This window comes from Balaenoptera ricei, chromosome 1 (genome assembly GCF_028023285.1).
Source record: "Balaenoptera ricei isolate mBalRic1 chromosome 1, mBalRic1.hap2, whole genome shotgun sequence".
Classification (NCBI taxonomy): Eukaryota; Metazoa; Chordata; class Mammalia; order Artiodactyla; family Balaenopteridae; genus Balaenoptera; species Balaenoptera ricei.
The window spans coordinates 33,891,569-33,908,443 of NC_082639.1; the positions used below are offsets into that span (position 1 = coordinate 33,891,569).

At 57.6% G+C, this 16,875-nt stretch overlaps 1 protein-coding gene across 2 annotated transcripts in view; it reads right to left on the minus strand.

Moving 5' to 3' along the window:
- Positions 1-365: 365 nt before the first annotated feature.
- Positions 366-16,875, minus strand: part of HIVEP3 (HIVEP zinc finger 3) — a 99,195-nt gene continuing 82,685 nt past the window's right edge. Inside the window, exons 4-7 of one of the 2 annotated variants that reach the window (XM_059919977.1) lie at positions 15,395-15,570; positions 8,862-8,948; positions 3,636-4,534; positions 366-2,520 (exon numbers count right to left, since the gene is read on the minus strand). In XM_059919977.1, the coding sequence (XP_059775960.1) occupies positions 1,711-2,520; positions 3,636-4,534; positions 8,862-8,948; positions 15,395-15,570 (1,972 nt within the window). In that variant the 3' untranslated portion in view covers positions 366-1,710. Of the gene's footprint in view, positions 2,524-3,635; positions 4,535-8,861; positions 8,949-15,394; positions 15,571-16,875 lie in introns of both variants that reach the window. The other variant, XM_059919973.1, reaches the window with a different exon arrangement.

Below are 16,875 nucleotides of genomic sequence, written 5' to 3' on the forward strand. Positions count from 1 at the left end.
AGTGCCCCAGCCCTATGCACCTTATGGTGTCCTGTCGAAACAACAGCTCAGGAGCCCCTTATGGCCACACGATTCATGCAGCCTGCCTGAGGAATGGGACTGGCCAAGGAGGTCTCTGCTCTGCAGCATTAGCACCTAGCCTGGCTGGGCCATGACCGTGGTCCCTGTGCTTTCTCCCCCTGGTAGAAACTAAAGAAAATGATTTCTGGTTGTTGTGGAAAACCCCACCCATCCCAGGGCTGGGTAAACATGCTAGAGTTCAAGTTCCACATTTCAACTTGGGATTTTAATTTCTAGTCTTTTTTTTTTTTTAAACAAAGCAGGCTTTTGCATCAGGAAACACAGGGCAGCTTCGTAAAGGAGGAGATGGGGATGAGGAAGGAGGCACTAACTATTACCGATTGCTTTGGAGAAGAATTCAAATGACCTTGGACAATAGGAGGCTAGGGGAAATATCAAACACCATTGTCTTTCCAGGTTTACATATATATATTTAATTTTATTTTTTAAAAGAGATTTAAGCCAACCAATAGGAGGCCTGGGCAGTTCCCACCAGTCATGGGTTTGGGTACTTCCTGGGGGTAGTGGAGGCCTGACGGTGTGTGGGACGGGGACAGGGGGACCAGTCCCGCTGCAAAGTGGTCCAGAAATGTGTCCTTGCAAACTTCCAGTGCTGAGCACTGGAAAAGCCCAGCCACGGAGCAAATAGGGCCCTTTGTACCCCAGGGACCAAATGTAAAATGAAGCCCAAGCCCGGCCTCAGGAATGGCAAGGCAACGCACCTTGGATCTTGACCCCCAGGGGTTGGGCCCTGTCACTTCAGCCTTGTGGGTAGTTTCTAGAAGAAGGACGGCAGCCAGTGGCTGGGGCCCTGAGAGCAAGGCCGAGGTCAGGTGCTCAGGAACCAGGAGCTGGATGGTCAGGACTCCTTTCCCAGCCCGGAGGTTGAGGGTGAGGGTAAGGAGCAGAGGTGCTGGGGCGGGGGGCAGGGGGATTTGTCTACCAGTCAAATGCCAGGATGGGATCACGACTCAGACCACCTGGACGTCTGGGAGTCCTGGGGAACCAACCAGCTCCTACCTTCTACCTGTTCCAAATATTTTGTGTTGGAAGTCCTAGGAAAAAGAAAGTCAGAGTTTTCTGGGCCTGCCCGTGGAGTCTCCCTGCCTGTCCCTCTGCCTCGGGCTGCTGGCCCTTCTGCTGGCAGCCGGGGGAGGCCACTAGCTGGGGTGGGATAAAGCAGCAATAAATAGGAACCATAAACAACTGTACATAGGAGTGCTTGCTTTTACATTTAATTATATATTTTTTAAAGTTTCTTTTTTTCTCTCTCTCTGCTTCAGTGCATTCCCCTTTCTCTTAGCAACTGACCGCCTCTTGCCAGCCTTGGGGATGGCTGCTGACCACAGTGGCCCAAGGGGAAGCCCCACCTAAATATTCACAGCCTCAAATACCTCGTGGGGTTTTTTAATGTTTGTGTGTGTGTGTGTGTTGTTTGTATCTTTTCAAGCAACAAAAGGTCACAGAAAAAGGCACAGGTAACTGCATACATGGTGGGAAGATAAGACAGACGGGGGCTGAGCAGAAGCTTCTCGGACAGAACAACAGATGGGACAGGGAGCCCGTGACAGCAAGATGATTCGAGGAAGTCGGCTGGAAACGTCTGTTGCCAAACACCGGAAGCCAGATGCTGAAGCGGTCGGGGAGAGGCTAAGTGCTCCGGGGTCCCCGGTCCTCGGGAGGGTGTGGAGGTGCCCCGGGCCCCCCACTTCCCGAGGGCTCGGGGGAACCCTGACTGGTCCTGGGTTCTCCGGAGAGGTTCCTCCTCCGGGCTGGGAAGTGAGTGGAGGCCTCGGCCAGGCAGCCCACGGAACTGCTGCGGTCCAGCGGCGGGGTGGCGGAGGCCGAGGGGTTGGCCAGTGCACGCGGTGACTCCAGGCGGGGGCTCCGGGACCCTGCCCGGCGGCCCTGGGGTGGCCGGGGCGAGGCCTCGGGTGGGGTGCGGGGACTGTGCGTGGGCACGGGCTCTGCGGCCACCTCGGCTGCGTGGGGCTCCCAGTCGGGAGGTCTGCCCAGGCCCCTGCTCGTCCTCCCCCTCTCCTTGGGGTAGTCCCTGGCCTCCAGCTCCGAGGAGAGTGTGAATTTGGAGACCTTAGCCACGGGGGACACGGAGGCCGATGAGCTCTCGGTGGGACTCCAGCGGGCTCTCTCCTGGGCCTCCCGGGCCCCCGTCAGGTCGCTGCCACCCCCTGAGAAGCCGCTGACCCAGGCCGTGCTGGGCCCGGGGAGCAGGGTGGGGTGGGCCCCGGGCCGGGCCTGTACCATCTGGATCCCGCCGATGGGAATCAGGGGGCACGGGGCGCGGGTCAAGTGCTGGGAGTGCAGAGGCAGATGGCTGAAGATGTTCTCCTCTGTCCGGGCCGGCGTGTGGCCGTGGAAGTCATGGGGGGTGGAGAAGGGTCGGGAGAAGAGAGGATGAGCAGGGCCAGGTGAACAGCAGGGACTTGGCGACTCGGCCTTCTGCTGGGGTCAGAAAATAAGACAGAGTGAGGCGAGGATTATGTGCTGGGCACACGGAGACCCCAAGGCCTAGAGTGAGGAGGGGACTTGCTGAGATCACAGAGCAAGTCCTGGCTGAGCTGGCCCAGAACCGAGTCCCAACCCCTGCCTACGGTGTGGCCCTGTGTGGGCGCCCTCTCTGGAACGGTGACCGTGGGTACACTCAGGACATGGTCCCCCGCCTCTAGCCAGCTCGTCTGTCTTCAGAGGATGGGGCTGCCTGGTTGGCCCCTATGCTCCTGGCCCTCTGTCTCGGTTCTGCGGCTTCTCTTGTTCCCCAAATGGTACTGACCCAACTTAACCCTAGAACATGAGTCCCTACTCCAGGCTCTTGGCCTTCTCCCACGTCCAGGAATTTTCACACGACCCCAAAATTAAAAATCAAATTAAGATTCCTAGATCATGTTCCCCCTGGAGCTTGAATCTCTGCTGGTGGTGAGCAGCGGTGTTGGGTTATGACAATCTGGTGACAGAAAAGGTTTTGGGAGGGGAAAGGTAAGTTGACGATGATAATGATATCAGTGCTGGCGATCATGACAGCGGTGGTGATGGTGACGCTGTGACAACAGCGATCAAGCTGATGGGGTGGCTGGAGTGTAATGATGGCAGATGGCAGTGGTGATGTGACAGTGACAGTGCTGATGGTGTGACAGGGATGGTGTTGGCTGCAGTGACTCTGAGGGTGCTGGTGGCAGTCATGCTGGAGATGTGATGATTTTGGTTGAGCTCTGCCATCTGCTTAAAGAATACGTGGGGATGGGGGTGCGGGGGGAGGAAATGGCACAAGTATTTACACTCACATCCAAGGCCACACAGCTCATAAGTGGCAGAACCTGGTTTTAATCCTGGGTAGTCCAGCTCCAGAGTCCGTGCTCTGCTGCTTCGGACACTAAACTAACTGGTTTCAGGCACCCAGCACAGTGCCTGGCATAAGAGGTGCCCAGTACACATCTTCTTGGTAACGGCTGAGCTGGCAGGGGTGTAGCTCCAGGTCTGAGGCCTCAGGGAGGTGTGAGCTTACAGCCCCCCACCTGCCGGCGAGAAGCGGCCCAGCCACCCCGGAGACGGGAACTCACCCACGTGGAGGTGCAGGTCTCCGCTGGGCTTCTGCCGAGAAGCTTGTGAGGTAGAGGCACGGGTGGGTAGAGAGCCCTTGGGGCCAGCCCTGAGCCTGGGCCGCGCTCGCCCGCCGAGGGGCTGCCCGGCCCCACCAAGGCCCACTTCCCTGGCAGCGCTGACCGTGGCGGTGACTCGGCCTGGCCTGGAGACCATCTCCTCGTGGGCGAGTGTCTGTGCGGGCCTGGGTCTGTGGCGCCCTCGCGTTCGGGGGGCAGTTCCCTACCCAGGGGGTGGGGGGTGAGAGGAGACAGCTCGAGTCTCGGAGACCCACGGGGGAGAGGGCCCGTCTGGGGGCCAGGTGGGCTCGGGGCCGAGGCCAGTGGCTCTCGGGCCGGTGAATGTCGCTGGGGAGACGAGTCGCTTTTGGTTAGTGAGTGTTTTTGGGCGAGTGGTGGGCGGCTGCCTGCTTCTTTGCTCGGGGACCACGGCCTTCTTGGGGACACAGCCTTGGAGCTCAGGGCCGAGCCTGTGTCCTTCTCCATGGGGCCCGGTGGGGCCGGTCCCAGCCGGGGGAGGCACAGGATGCTTTGGCTGGACATGGAGCAGCTGCCGGCTGCCAAGCCCTCGGCTTCTGAGACTGAGCTGCTCCTGGTGGCCTCGTTGCCAGAGGTGGCATCTGGGGGCTGGGGGCCCTGAACAGGTAAGGAGTCTGCCGGCAGCGTGGCTGGCGGGCCGGGCGGGGGTGCCTCCGAGGACGGTCCTGATGGCTCGTCCTGGCTCTCCTCCTCGTCCTCATCCTCATCTTCGTCCAGGTCCGAGTCTGAGTCCGAGTCGTCCAGGTCTGAAAACTGGTGCTCCGCCACGGCCTCTGTGCCCTCTCGCCCTTCCGAGTCCTGGAACGGGTCATCGCTTGTTCCTGAGGGGCAGACACAGGAGACCCGAGGTCAGAGCCAGCCCCAGGCTGCTCTGCTTTAAGCCCCAGAGTCCCAGTCTGCAAACGGGGCCTGACAGCCACGGCAATGGCACAAGATCGTTGAGAGGATGGGAACGCTTTGTAAATAACCACAGCAAAAATTACCTTGTATCTACCATGTGCCAGGTTCAGTTCTAGGGCCTGCGTGTGTTAATTCACTTAGTCCTCAAATAATCCCGCCAGGTCGGCACTATTCTTATCTTCACGTTACAGATGGGGAACCAAGGTGAAAGAGTTGGAGTCACTTGTCCAGGTAAGGTAAGTAGTAGGGCTGGGACTGAACCATAGCAAACAAGATAGGTCTTTTCTTTGTTTCTTTTTCATTAGTATTTCAGTGCTGGCTCCACCATGAGCAAGTTAAGTCACCCTGTTGTGCCTCAGTCTCCCCCTTTGTCAAATGAACTTGACAGTCACCTCACAGGGTTTGCTAGGCAGAGGAAACACACTCCTGACACACAGCAAGGGCTCAAATAATTATAGTCACTCTCAATACATCCATGAAGAAATCTATTACTCTGGGACACAGCAGCCTTGCTGGCCAGTCCAGCAGCACTGGGCATGGTCAGTTTACATACACGTCTGCCACTGTGGCCAGGCTGCTGCCGGCTGATACAATGGTATCTGGCAGGTGGCAGGCCCTGGCCTCTCTGGGGGTTTGGCTAAGCTGGCCTCAGGCTGGCTGCAGAGCAGGGCCTCATTCCAGCCACTCATGTCCAGAGAAGGTACTGTCTTTGCAGAACCCCTGGTACTCTCAGCTGGGGGGTAATGGAGCTCTGAAATACCAGCCTCCTGGTCTGGCTTTTGGTGGCGCAGCCCAACCAGCTGGGTCACCGCTAACAGGACACAGGCCTAGTTTGGGGATCTATGAAATCGGCAGCAATCAGGACTCCAGGGGGAGCTCCGCTAACATCTAGCCCACTTGGCAGGCTCCTGAGGGTTTGGGCCCCGCTGGCCCAACACTAAGCTCATGTCAGTACCCACTCAACTACTGACCAAGAGAGCTGGACACACAAGCTGACTCAGGCCACTGGTGCAACCAGGCTTCTGGACCCCACCATGCAGAGCTGCCCTGGGGGTAGAAAGCCCAGCACTTGTGCTTCCAAACAGCTCAACACACAGCAGTAAGATGCCTGCAATGGATGACAGTCGGCATTCAAGAGGATGTAGGTCAAAAACTATGGGGTGGAGCTGGAGCTGGCAGGTGAAGGGAGGGCCATGGGGTCAAGGGCATGGCCTCCTGGCAGCTAGGAGCAGAACAGTGAGAGTGGGGAAGGGGCTGGGGATTGGTAAAGGAGTAGGGATGGCGAGGGGGTGCAAAACATCTCTAAGTTTTGCCCCACGCATTTACTTTCCCGCCTAAGACTTTAGCGGGGGCCCTGGAGCTCACCTCGCCTCACCTCTCATTTACATGTGGAGAAATCCAGGCCCAGAGCAGGCAAGTGCTTCCCCAAGATCACCCAGAGAGCCCAGGACTAAGGTTTACAACCCTTGCATTATGACACTGCCAGTTTCAAAATGTTTTTATGCATTGAGAAGCAGGAAATGGTCTGGGTTTGAACCTTAGTTCCACCCCTTCCTTGCTGTATAATGTTGAATTATTTAGTTTTTCTCTCTGTATTCAGTTTCCTTGTCTGTAAAATGTGAGTAAGACTAATAAAAGCCACCTCATGAAGCTGCCGGGAGGATCGTGAGGGTCTGACACCTATTAAGTACCCAATAAACCTTAGCTATTCTCATCCCAAGTACCTCACAACCTCAGCAGACAGGCAGCAATGAGAGCATCTCATCTTGCAGTTGAAGGTCAGAGGGGTAGTGCTACTAGTCCGAGTCAGGACCACCGGCTCCTGATATTCACCAGGAAGGATCCTAAAGTCCCTTTTTACAGATGAGGAAGTTGAGGGGCAGAGAGGGCCGGTGGCCTGCCCCAGGCACCCAGCAGGAGTGATGGAAGCCAAGGGTCCCTTGCCCAGCACAGGGTTCGCAAAGCCCCCCACATCTGGACTCGCTCAGGGCTCTATGGGATGCCCCAGCCGGACGGCCCATTCCCAACGCCCCTCACTGTCAAGGCTCCACAAAGCTCCGCCCTTCTGCGGCCTGGGACCGGAGGAATGAAGCGCGCTGGGGCGCCGAGGGCGTCCGGCCACACGGTGGCGCTGGTGCTCAACCTCCTCAACCTCAGGGGCGAGGCTGCGGCGCCCGCTCGGCCACCCGTAGGCAGTCGTTCCTAAGCTGTGCTCCCAACCGTCACTTCGCGACTAACAGGCAAGCTCCTCCCCGAGCCTTCCTCATCGCAGGAAGTGGCAACTCCATCCTTCCAGTTTCTTAGGCCATAAACCTCGGAGTCATCCTTGGCTATTTTTTTCCCTCCTGCTTCCCCGCCCCCCGCCCCACTACGTCAGCAAACCCCTTCGGCTCTGCTTGCGGAATGCATCCAGAGTCCGACCACGTCTCCCCACCTCCCTCGGCCCACCCAAGTCCAACACGTGCTCAGCCTGGATCACTGCCTCCAGCCGCGCCCCCTACCGGCCATCCTCTGCATACAGCGTCAGGGAACGGCAGAGGGCGTTGCTCCACCAGGCGGCCAAGTCCATCCCTTGGCCTTCACAGCCACGGCTCTCTCAGACTTCATCTCCCCCCGCCTCCGGCCCTCAGGAGCTCTGCTCCTGCTGTTCCCTTTGCAGGGAGAGCCCTTCAAGAGGCCCCACTTGGCTTCCTGACACCTCGCCTCCTGTTCCCTGTTCACACCACCCGAACAGAGGCCACTCTCCACGCTTCCCAGCCCCTCACGGATGCTTTGCTTCAGACTCATCACCCTTGCCCTACTCCACATTTGTTCATTGCCCAGCTCCCCTCTAGAATGCAGGCTTCCCCAGGACAGGAACTAGGTTTCGTTCATTGCAGAATCTCTAGCACCTAGAACAGGGCTTAGAACGGATCTTGTGCTCAGTAATTATTTCTGGAACGAATGCATTGATTTCATCCTCAAATAAGGTCATCCTTTTTGGCCTCATTGGGAAAATGAAGGTGGGAGAGGGGCAGGGACCGCTCAGGGTCCCTCAGTGGACCCCCGGTGCAGTGCTAGTCGGAACGCCCGCCTCCCACCCATGGAGGGCTCTGGGCTTGGGTGCAGCTGCCCCATCCAGCCCACCAGGCACTGCAGCCAGCGTTTTTGTCTGACCTCGGGCAACTGCCTTTACCTGTTTGAGCTTTACTAAATGTCTTCAACTGAAAACGGGGCAACACAAGTTTCTACCACAGTTACGAGGACTCAGTGAGACATCTGTAAATGGCCTGATGTGCTTTTTTGATAAGAATGGTAACCCCACATCCTCATTTTCGGGGGTACAGCCCCAAGTTCACTGTGTTCTGTTCAATAAAGGTGATTTATTTCACCTAAAAGGAAATGTGACCTAACTCTTTTGTAAGACTGTAGACACATTCCCAAATCAGAAAAACAAAAACAAACGAGACACAGGCACACACACCTCTCTTTGTCACACTGTAATTCTTGATTCTGATTTTAGGGAATCTGGTCAAAGGTTTGCCCAGTGCAGGAGGAGTACCTCTGGCCGCTCATCTACCTGCCAAAAAAGCCCCTCTGGCCTCCTCCCTGGATGCTGAGGCTGGGCAGGGCCCAGCCACACACCCTGCCTTGTCTTCTCAGAAACTGGCTCTAATGTGGCTCTAATCTTGCTAACGGGGGACTGAGGTCAGGGTGCGGTGCTGGGATAGGGGATGGGATTGGGAGGTGACATGGGGCTGTCAGGTCTGTCTGAAAACCTCTAGCTCTAAAAGGCCCGGGTGTCAGGCTCATGCCCAGAGTGTGTAAGTGTGAGTGTGGGTGTGTACCTCACAGCGTCACCGTGAGGATTTGCCAAGATAATCATGGCACGTGTCTAGAGCATGCCTGACACAGAGTGGGTGCTCAATCAATGTTGACTGTAATTACTCATGTGTTAATGTATTCATCGTACATTCACTGAGCACCCACGGGGTGCCGGGCGCTCCACCTGCCACCTGCCTGGCAGACCTTAATGCACCACAGCTATGGCTCCCAGCACGCGCTGTGAGGGGGAGCGGTCATCCTGTGAATTTAACCTCTGTCTCCCTGCAGTTGGGAAAACCAGAGGAGAGGGCAGAGAAGAAGGAGAGGAGGAGGCGGAGCAGAGGAGAGGAGGACAGAAAGCAAGGGGAGGGCAAGGGGGACAGGAGGAGAAGGGGGAGATGGGGAGGAGGGAGAAGGGGGAGGCGGGAATTGGCAATTCATTACCTTCTTCGGCTTCCAGCTCCTCCAGCACCCCCGTCTCTTGGCACTTTTTGCTGTGGGCCTTCGACTTCATATGCTTAGTCAGATTCCCTGGAAAGGAATGAGAACAGACTCAGGTTCGGCTGGAGGGCAGGGGCCCAGGGCGGCGCCTGGCTGGCAGGTGCTGGGACGTCCCTCCGCCCAGGTGCTCAGGTGGGATGTGCAGCCACAGACCCCGTGCAGGATGGTACAGAGGAGCTGGGGTAGGGTGGGTGAGGGGTGTGAGGGGACAAAGGGTATAATGAAGAAGTGAGATGCTGATTAAAAAAACAAACAAAAAAATAAATTAAAAGACAAGTCATGTGCAATAAGTTTTTCCTGCCTTTAACTCTGGGCCCAGGAGCTGGTGACTCTCATCAAACAGGATTACCGGCCATCTCAAATACCGGGATGAGATCAGGGCTCCCGTTAACCCAGCATGGGGGATGGGTGCTGAGGGTGCCCTTCTGGCTGAGGACCCTGTTAGGGCAGCCCCCAGGGAAGAATCTTAGGGTTTGGGAAGAGGAACCAGGACAAAGTTACTGTTAGAAAGGGAGAGAGGGCAGAAGGTGTAGAGAAATCTGCTAGACCCGGACCTGGGCACCACAAGGCTGGGGCCCAAGTCCTGACTTCCTTAGAGAGTCATGTCCCCTTCCTGGGCCTCCAAGGTCACTGCCGTGCAGACACGGCCGGGGGTGGTGGTGCGTGCAGGGAAGGCCGAACTAAGGCTCTGCCCTTCCCCAAGCCTACGAAGCCCTCGGGGCGCGGCTGACTCTGTCCCCAGTGGGCTGAAGAGCAGCCCTCGGGGCGCGGCTGACTCTGTCCCCAGTGGGCTGAAGAGCAGAGGTGGCCGCTCTGTGGAATCAGGGGAAAGACAGTGACACCAGTTCCCCCCCACGTGCGCACAGCGCTTCACAGGCCGCAAAGCCCTGGGGGCAGGCACGTTCTGTGAAGGAGCAGCGGAGGACCCCCCAGCCTGACTCTGAAGGATGCAGGCCAGATGCCTCGGGGTGTTCCTTTGGGCTCAGCAGCCGCCTCCACACTGTGATGTGCTCACTGTTGCTCTGTCGATTGCTGAGTTTCCATATGGTAGTTCATACAATAAATTGTAAATTCCTTGAGTCAGGTGCTCTGTCTCACTAATCTTATCAGTTAGCAAGTTTGAGCAGATAGATGGAAGAGAGAAGAATAGACTCCAAGAACAGACGCATAGAGAGATGGATGGATGGATGGATGGATGGATGGATGGATGGACGGACGGATGGATGGACGGATGGATAAGTGGGTAAGAGGAAATATGGAGTGATGAACAGGATGAGCGGGAAGGAGCTGGACAGATGGATGGGATACTGGATGAGTAGATAAGCAGATGGATAGACAGATGGAGGACAAAAATAAATGGAAGGATAGATGGAAAATGGATCAATAAACATATGAGAGGATGGAGAATGGGAGAGGAGGAGACCTGGGTGAGTGGGAGAATAGCTGGCTGGCTGGCTGGCTGGACGCAGCACACACAAATGCATGGGAGGACAAACAGACAGGAGGATAAAAGAATGGGCAGGTGAATGGAAGGACGGATTGGTGGGAGGACAAATGGGAGAGGTGGAGGAACAGATAAGATGAGAAAATAAATGGGAAGATAAATGGATAGGAAGACCAACTATTCGGATGAGAGGATGGGAGAAATGGATAAACAGGAGGATAGATGGGTGGATAGATGGGTGAATAGGGAGAGAGGGTCCATGGATGAACCAAAGGGTGCTTCTTAATCATTCTGAGAATTTTAAGGAACCTTAGGGTTTTGCTGAGAGGGTAAAGGGAACCTTAAGCTGAGATTGCCTGAGGTGTGCAGGTCTAGGGCGGCAAGGATGGAGAGAAGCTGTTTCTTTCCTCTTTCCTTCCCTTAGTCCTAGTCTGTGACTCCATCCTTCCCAAGTCAGATTTTCTTCCTTTAACTAGACAGAAACCTGGATCTTCTACTCCTGGCCAAATGGAGAGCAGAGCCATAACTTCCAGAGTCATTCCAGGGCCGGAAGGTCCCCAACATTCCCTGTCCAACATCATGGGCCTCTGCCCTCACTGTTGTGAGCAGGCAAAGCCTGAGCAGCACGTCAAGGGGGTGGTAAAGGCAGCTGGGGTCTTCCACGGGCCAGAGAAACTGAATATCCTCTGAGGTTCTGAGACCAGCTCGCCACCCCCTGACTATCCCAGACCCCAGGGGACTATGCGCACTGCTCATTCTGGCTCTGACGTTATTGTTGTACCTGTTCTGCCTGGAAGGTTCGGGTCTCTACTCAACCAAGTTAGATGCTGAGCACACAATGGGTGCGTAATAAGCATGAGTGGGAAATGCTCTTCTCATCACAGAAGCAAAGTATTGGAAGGAACCTCACAGACCATGTAATCCACACCCACCAGGCCCAGGGTCTTCCTGCTTCTGTTCTAACTCCCGGCCCTGGTGCTGATGATGCCATTAGACGAGATTATCAGGTGACGGGATGCTGTGGGAGGGCTCCCATTCACCAACACAGCGAACCAACCCGTCAAAGCCACACTGCTAGCTAGTGCAGAGCCCCACGTGGAACCAGGTCTCAGGACTCCAGAGACCTTGCTTGCTCCACTCTGGCAGAAGAGAACCAGCATGTGTAGGAGCTTGATGGCCTTGGGTTTGAGTCTGGGCTCTTCCACCTGCTAGCTGTGTGCTCTTGGGCAAGTTTCTTAACCTTCTGAGCACCAGTTTCTGCAACTGTAAAGTAATACCTACCTCTTGGGAACGCTGGGAGGAGCTGATGGGGAAACATGCAGAGTGCCAGCAGAGAGTGCCTGGCGGACAGCAGGTGCCCACCACGTGGAACCTCCTTCCTTCCCATACTGTGTGCCCCCCCCAGTAATCGCTCTTTGTTGAGCACCCGGGGGACTCTGCCACAGTCACGGGGGTGTGGAGGAGAGAGATACCGAGGTGATGCTTGTGTTGTAGCTGGCTTTACCAGTCAGTCTGGGCTCAAGAACCCCCAGGAGAAGGCACCGGGCAGCCCCTGGACGCCAGCTTCTCCTCTGCCCCTGCCCTTGGAGGCTGCAGGGCGGAGGTGGGAGTCTGAGTGGCTGCCCAGATAGGCCACGGGGTTACAGGGCCAGATGCGCAGCCCTGAGTGTTATCCGGCGCCCTCTTTGGTTTCCCCTCCGTGGGTCTACCTCCCCCTCTGTGAATTGAGGGAGGTGTACCAAATGACCTCAGGTGTCTTTCTTTGGCCTGGACACCATTTCCTTGTCAAGGGTCAGAGCCTGGGCTTGCCAAGCAGAGTCCACAGCTTCTCACCATTGTCCCGGCCCCCCACCAAAACCCCGACAATCCTGGAATGAAGGAGGAAAGGCAAGTGGATGGAAAATGATGGGCATCTGGAACAGAGGCGGACCCTCCACTGAGGGCATCAGCCGGTGACCCTGTCTGCCCCATTCAGCTTTGGGCTTTGACCAACCGCCCTCCCTCGGTCCCTGAGGCCTGCCCCAAACTGCCAGCTCTGTCCCGAGGCGATCGGTGCAACAGCCTGTACCCAGCACAGCCACTCTGCTGGCCTCTGGGAACCTTCTGAGAAGATGACATGGGACCCCAGACCCCCACAGGGACATCCCAGTGGGCCTTTCCTGGCCACACCCACTGAGACAACCCCTTGCTAGCGCCCAGGGGCCGGAGCTGCTGCCACGATGTCTAACACAGAGACGGAGACACAGACAGGTAGACGGAGACAGACAGGAAGGGCTCCCGGGCTGGGTGCAGCCAGGTGGTGGTGACAGAGGGCCCTGAGGACCACCTGACCCAGCCTCATCTCTCACGCAGCCTGGCTGGGCCCGAGCCCGAGGATGAGGGGAGGGAGGAGATGGAGGCAGCTGTGTGGAGGCAGGAACCCTGAGAGGAGGAGACCTTTGGCATCTGGGCTGGTGGCTGAAGGGTCCATGACTCCAGGGAGAAACAGGAGTGTCAGTGTCCTGCGGCTTCCCTCGCTCCCCGCCTCGTTCAGAGAGAGCCAAGAGGGAGCTGGCTCTGCTTCCACCTGCCACCACCCTTACTGGCCCCTCTCTAAGTCCCAGAGGTTGACATTCCACGATTTTGGATGTGCTCACTGCTCCGGCTCTGGAAGGTGTCATCTTCCAGAAGCCTCTAGCAGCATTTGCAGAGAGCTCAGCCCTCCCCCCATCACAGGGTGAGAGCAAACCCTCCTGGGAGGGCCCTTCAGGGCTCCACCCCAGGCTCCACCCCCAGGGCACTCAGAGGGCCTGCAGACCCTCCCCTCAGGTTAGGAGCTCTGGACCCTCCAGGGCTGTGTGCTGGCTCAGAGGAACCCAGGAAGGGACGGCAGATAGCTTGGCACGTGGCTTCCAATGCAGGAATCTCCTGGAAAAGGGGTGTTCCTGCCAGGGACCCAGGCCTCTCACAGACCTGACAGAAAAAGACCAGGCCTTTCCTCTCAATAAAGTCAGAGGGAATCGAACAGGGATTGCTCTGGGAGACTGCTCCGGCTGGGAACTCAGCCCCATGGGTCCTTCCAGTCTCACGTGGCAGGATGACGGTTCTCCACGGTGGTGGGCAGCTCTTCATGGCCCTGGGCTGGGAGACCCTCTCAGGACTGGGCTCCTCATGCTGAGAACAGAATGGTGGGGCCCCCTGGACACAACCTGGGCACAGGGCCAGCAGCTGTGATCCACTCTGGAGGCCACCTGGTTGGCCACCTGATTTTGCCACTCCTTCCAGACAAGGGGGCAACTGCTCACAGAGAGGAAGGTGGTGGGGGTGATGTCCAGGAGGCAGGGGTCCTGGCTTATAGTTACAGCTCCGGCTTTAACAGTCATTTCTGTTTCGAGGGACCCATCTTCTGCACCAAGTGGGGCTTGGACAAAAAGGTTTTTGGCGTTCAGAGTCAAAGGCCATTATTTGAACTGTTGGTGGATTATTCCCATCTCTCTCCACCATAAAGTCCCAACGGGCTGCCTAAGGCCAGAGAAGGTGGGGTTGTAGGGGGCATGTGTGGGACAGAGCCCACGACCAGGACCGAGGCTTGCTAGGTGAGCTGTCCTGGACATGGCAGGGCTCCAGGCCTATCAGTTCTCTCTGAATGCCCTTTGGAATGTTGCTGATGAGACACCAAGAAAGAAGAGGGTCAGGGCGAGGAAGGAGGATGATCACCTCTATTCAAACCAAAACCTTGGTGGGAAGGTTTGAGCTCCAGTTGAGAATGATGGTGAGAGGACAGAGGAGGGCAGCCTAATGGGGTCAGGAGACCAGAGATGGGCACCCGGTCAGAGAGGGGGCCATGAGCGAGGGGATGAGATCAACTGCCCCCTGCCCTAGCACCAAGAGAACGGAAGGGGCCAGCAAGAGGAGGAGGAAGTAAGGAAGGCTCAAAGACCCGAGGGGCCCTCCTCAGAGCCACTGCCCACTGCTCTTTCTGGGAGCAGCTTTACCAACAAAAGGAAGGTCAACAGGCGTCAAAGCTCTCCAGTTCCATCTACTGAAAAACCATGTGGCTCTGGTGGGGGCTGGTGTGGAGGCCCCCAGCTTGCCCAAAGGAGAAGGCAGGACCCTCGTGCCCAACCCTGAGCCAGGAAACTGCGAAGCACGAGAGGCTGAAGCCACCAGGGGTTCGAGAGCCCCAGGCTTCCCCCTGAGGCACCTCAGTCTGCTCAGCTACCAGGAAGGAAGAAGCGGGTTGCGATGCCTTTCCTGCCTGCCCTGTGGGAGCAGCCAGCGGAAGGAGCAGAGAAGAACTCGGTCCAAGTCTCGTGGACACGGCCCCACTGGTCCACACCCGGGTCCTGGGTGGCTGCAGTGGCCCTGGCCACCCCCCATCACCCATCACAGCGCTCTGGTTGCGTACCCTCACCGGCCAGCCTTCCTTCCTTTCACAGGTGACTGCCAGAGCCTGAGCTGACCCTGCTGTGCAGTGTTCGGGGGCAGGAATGACAGGGCTGCCGTTCGGGGGTCGGGGAGAGCCCGGCCCTGTGTCAAGAGCTGCAGAGAAGCTGGACGGAGCGGGAACGTGGTCTGAGTGGTGAGGCGGGGTGGAGGCAGGGGCAAAGTCTGGCATGAAAGGTGACCATGCGAGTGTGTTAAGTGGCTCGGGGTGGAATGGATTTCCAAACTCAAGAGCGGCAGTGACCAGTGTGGATGCTGGAGCTCATCAGGTCGGTGGATAAAGGGCTAAGGAGACATGCAAAAGGAAGGGGTGATGAGATCAAATACAAGACCAGGAACTGTGTGCGAGAGTGCCACCGCCTGGCCGTGGTGGGGATCGCAGGGGTGGAGGGCGGAGGGGCCGGCGTGGGATCCAAGAGCACGGGCAGGGCAGCCGAGGGGTGCCACTGCCCAGTCTGGAGGCGGCTGCTCTGTCACTGGGGAGCCCAGGAATCGGGGGTGCCCAGGCCCCAGGCAGAGAGGTCCGGGCCCCGGGCTCTGTGCTGGGGCTCCCAGAGGGGAGCTCCCTGCAGCGGGCAGGGCCAGTGCCCCGCTGACCGTCTCTTACCTTTGGTTTTAAAAGCAAAGTGACAGTGCTTGCACACATAGGGCCGGACGTCAGTGTGGGTGCGGATGTGTTTCTTCAGCATGCTGGGCTTCTTGCAGCGAATTCCACACTCCTCACAAACATATTTCCCTCGGCCGCGGCCTCGCACATATACATACTCTTCGTTTGATTTGTACCTATGAGCAACAGGCGTCATGGTAAAGGAACAAAAAAGTAGGAGAAGAGGCAGGTTCCCACCTCAGAAGATGCACGCGCTTCCTGGCTGCATCCGGCCCTTAGGGGCATCGGGAGAGGAGGACGCGTCGCGGAGCAGAGAGAACCACGGGTGGGGGGATCCACCAGGGAGCCCTGCACCTGCCCTGCCCTCACACAGGGGGGCTGCCCCCTTCTCTCCCTCGGAGGCGGCAGACCCTGGTGCTCCCTGCCAGGAGGGAAGCCACAGGGGCACAGAGGGCCTCCGGTCCAGACCCGGCCTCGGTGCCAGCTTCTGCTCCCAAAGAGCAGCCGCTCTGGGCCACCGTGTGACAAAGAGAGTGAAACAGATAACGACCACGGCTCTGGCAGCCACCACTGACGGAGTGCTTACTCTGTGTTGGGCGCTTTGCCCGAATTCAATCACAGTCTCCACAAAGAGCCCTTAAGAGCCTGAGGCTCCCACAGCCAGAAAGGGACAGAACTTGAGCTGAACCTGCCTGCCCCAAAGCCCGTGCTTCCCCCACAAAGGGCGACACGCGCTGAAACAGTCTGCCAGGAGGCCACCCAGACACGCGTGTGAGGGGAGGGACGAGGGCTCCATCGTTTCTCTGTCCTCAGAGTCTGGAAACCAGGGGCCCTGCACTCTCTCCCCTGTCTCCAGCCGAGCCGGGAGCTCTCAGGCCCCAGATTCCAGCCACCTGGCCTCTCACACGGCCTCCGGGGGTCACTTGGGGTCACAGTGGGAAGTGCCAATAGCTTTCAGGAGCCTCCTGGGGTGGCTGGCCCACCCGCTGGGCCTCAGCGCCACTGCGCTCTTGGCCCAGAATCAGAATGTTCTTATTTCCACTCGGAAGGAACCCACGAGTCTCACAGGCTCACTTGATACCCTCCTTGTCAAAATGCCGTGCTGCTCTAATGCTGTGGATGTGTGAGTGTCTCGATGCGGACGTGGAAGGCTGCGACGGGGTCCAGGGAGGGGATCCTGGCATAATTCCAGGAGAAGAGCTTTCTGACTCATGAGGCCTGGGGATCTGAAGGCACGGGTGCCTTGGGAGAGGTGTGGTCTCTTGGCCTGCAGGAGGCCTGCCTGTGCCCACACTCACCCCGCACATCACCCCCTGCCCAGGAGTTGGCACCCAAACTCGGGGGTGGGGTGGTGCAGAGAGGCAGGAAGGGGCTTGGGGGGAGGTGAGGCCGTGACAACGGCTGGGACTCAGTCCTGCTCCGCTGGGGCCATCAGCTTACAGCTGAGAGGACGCCACAAGGATGGGCTTGCAGGAGGGAAC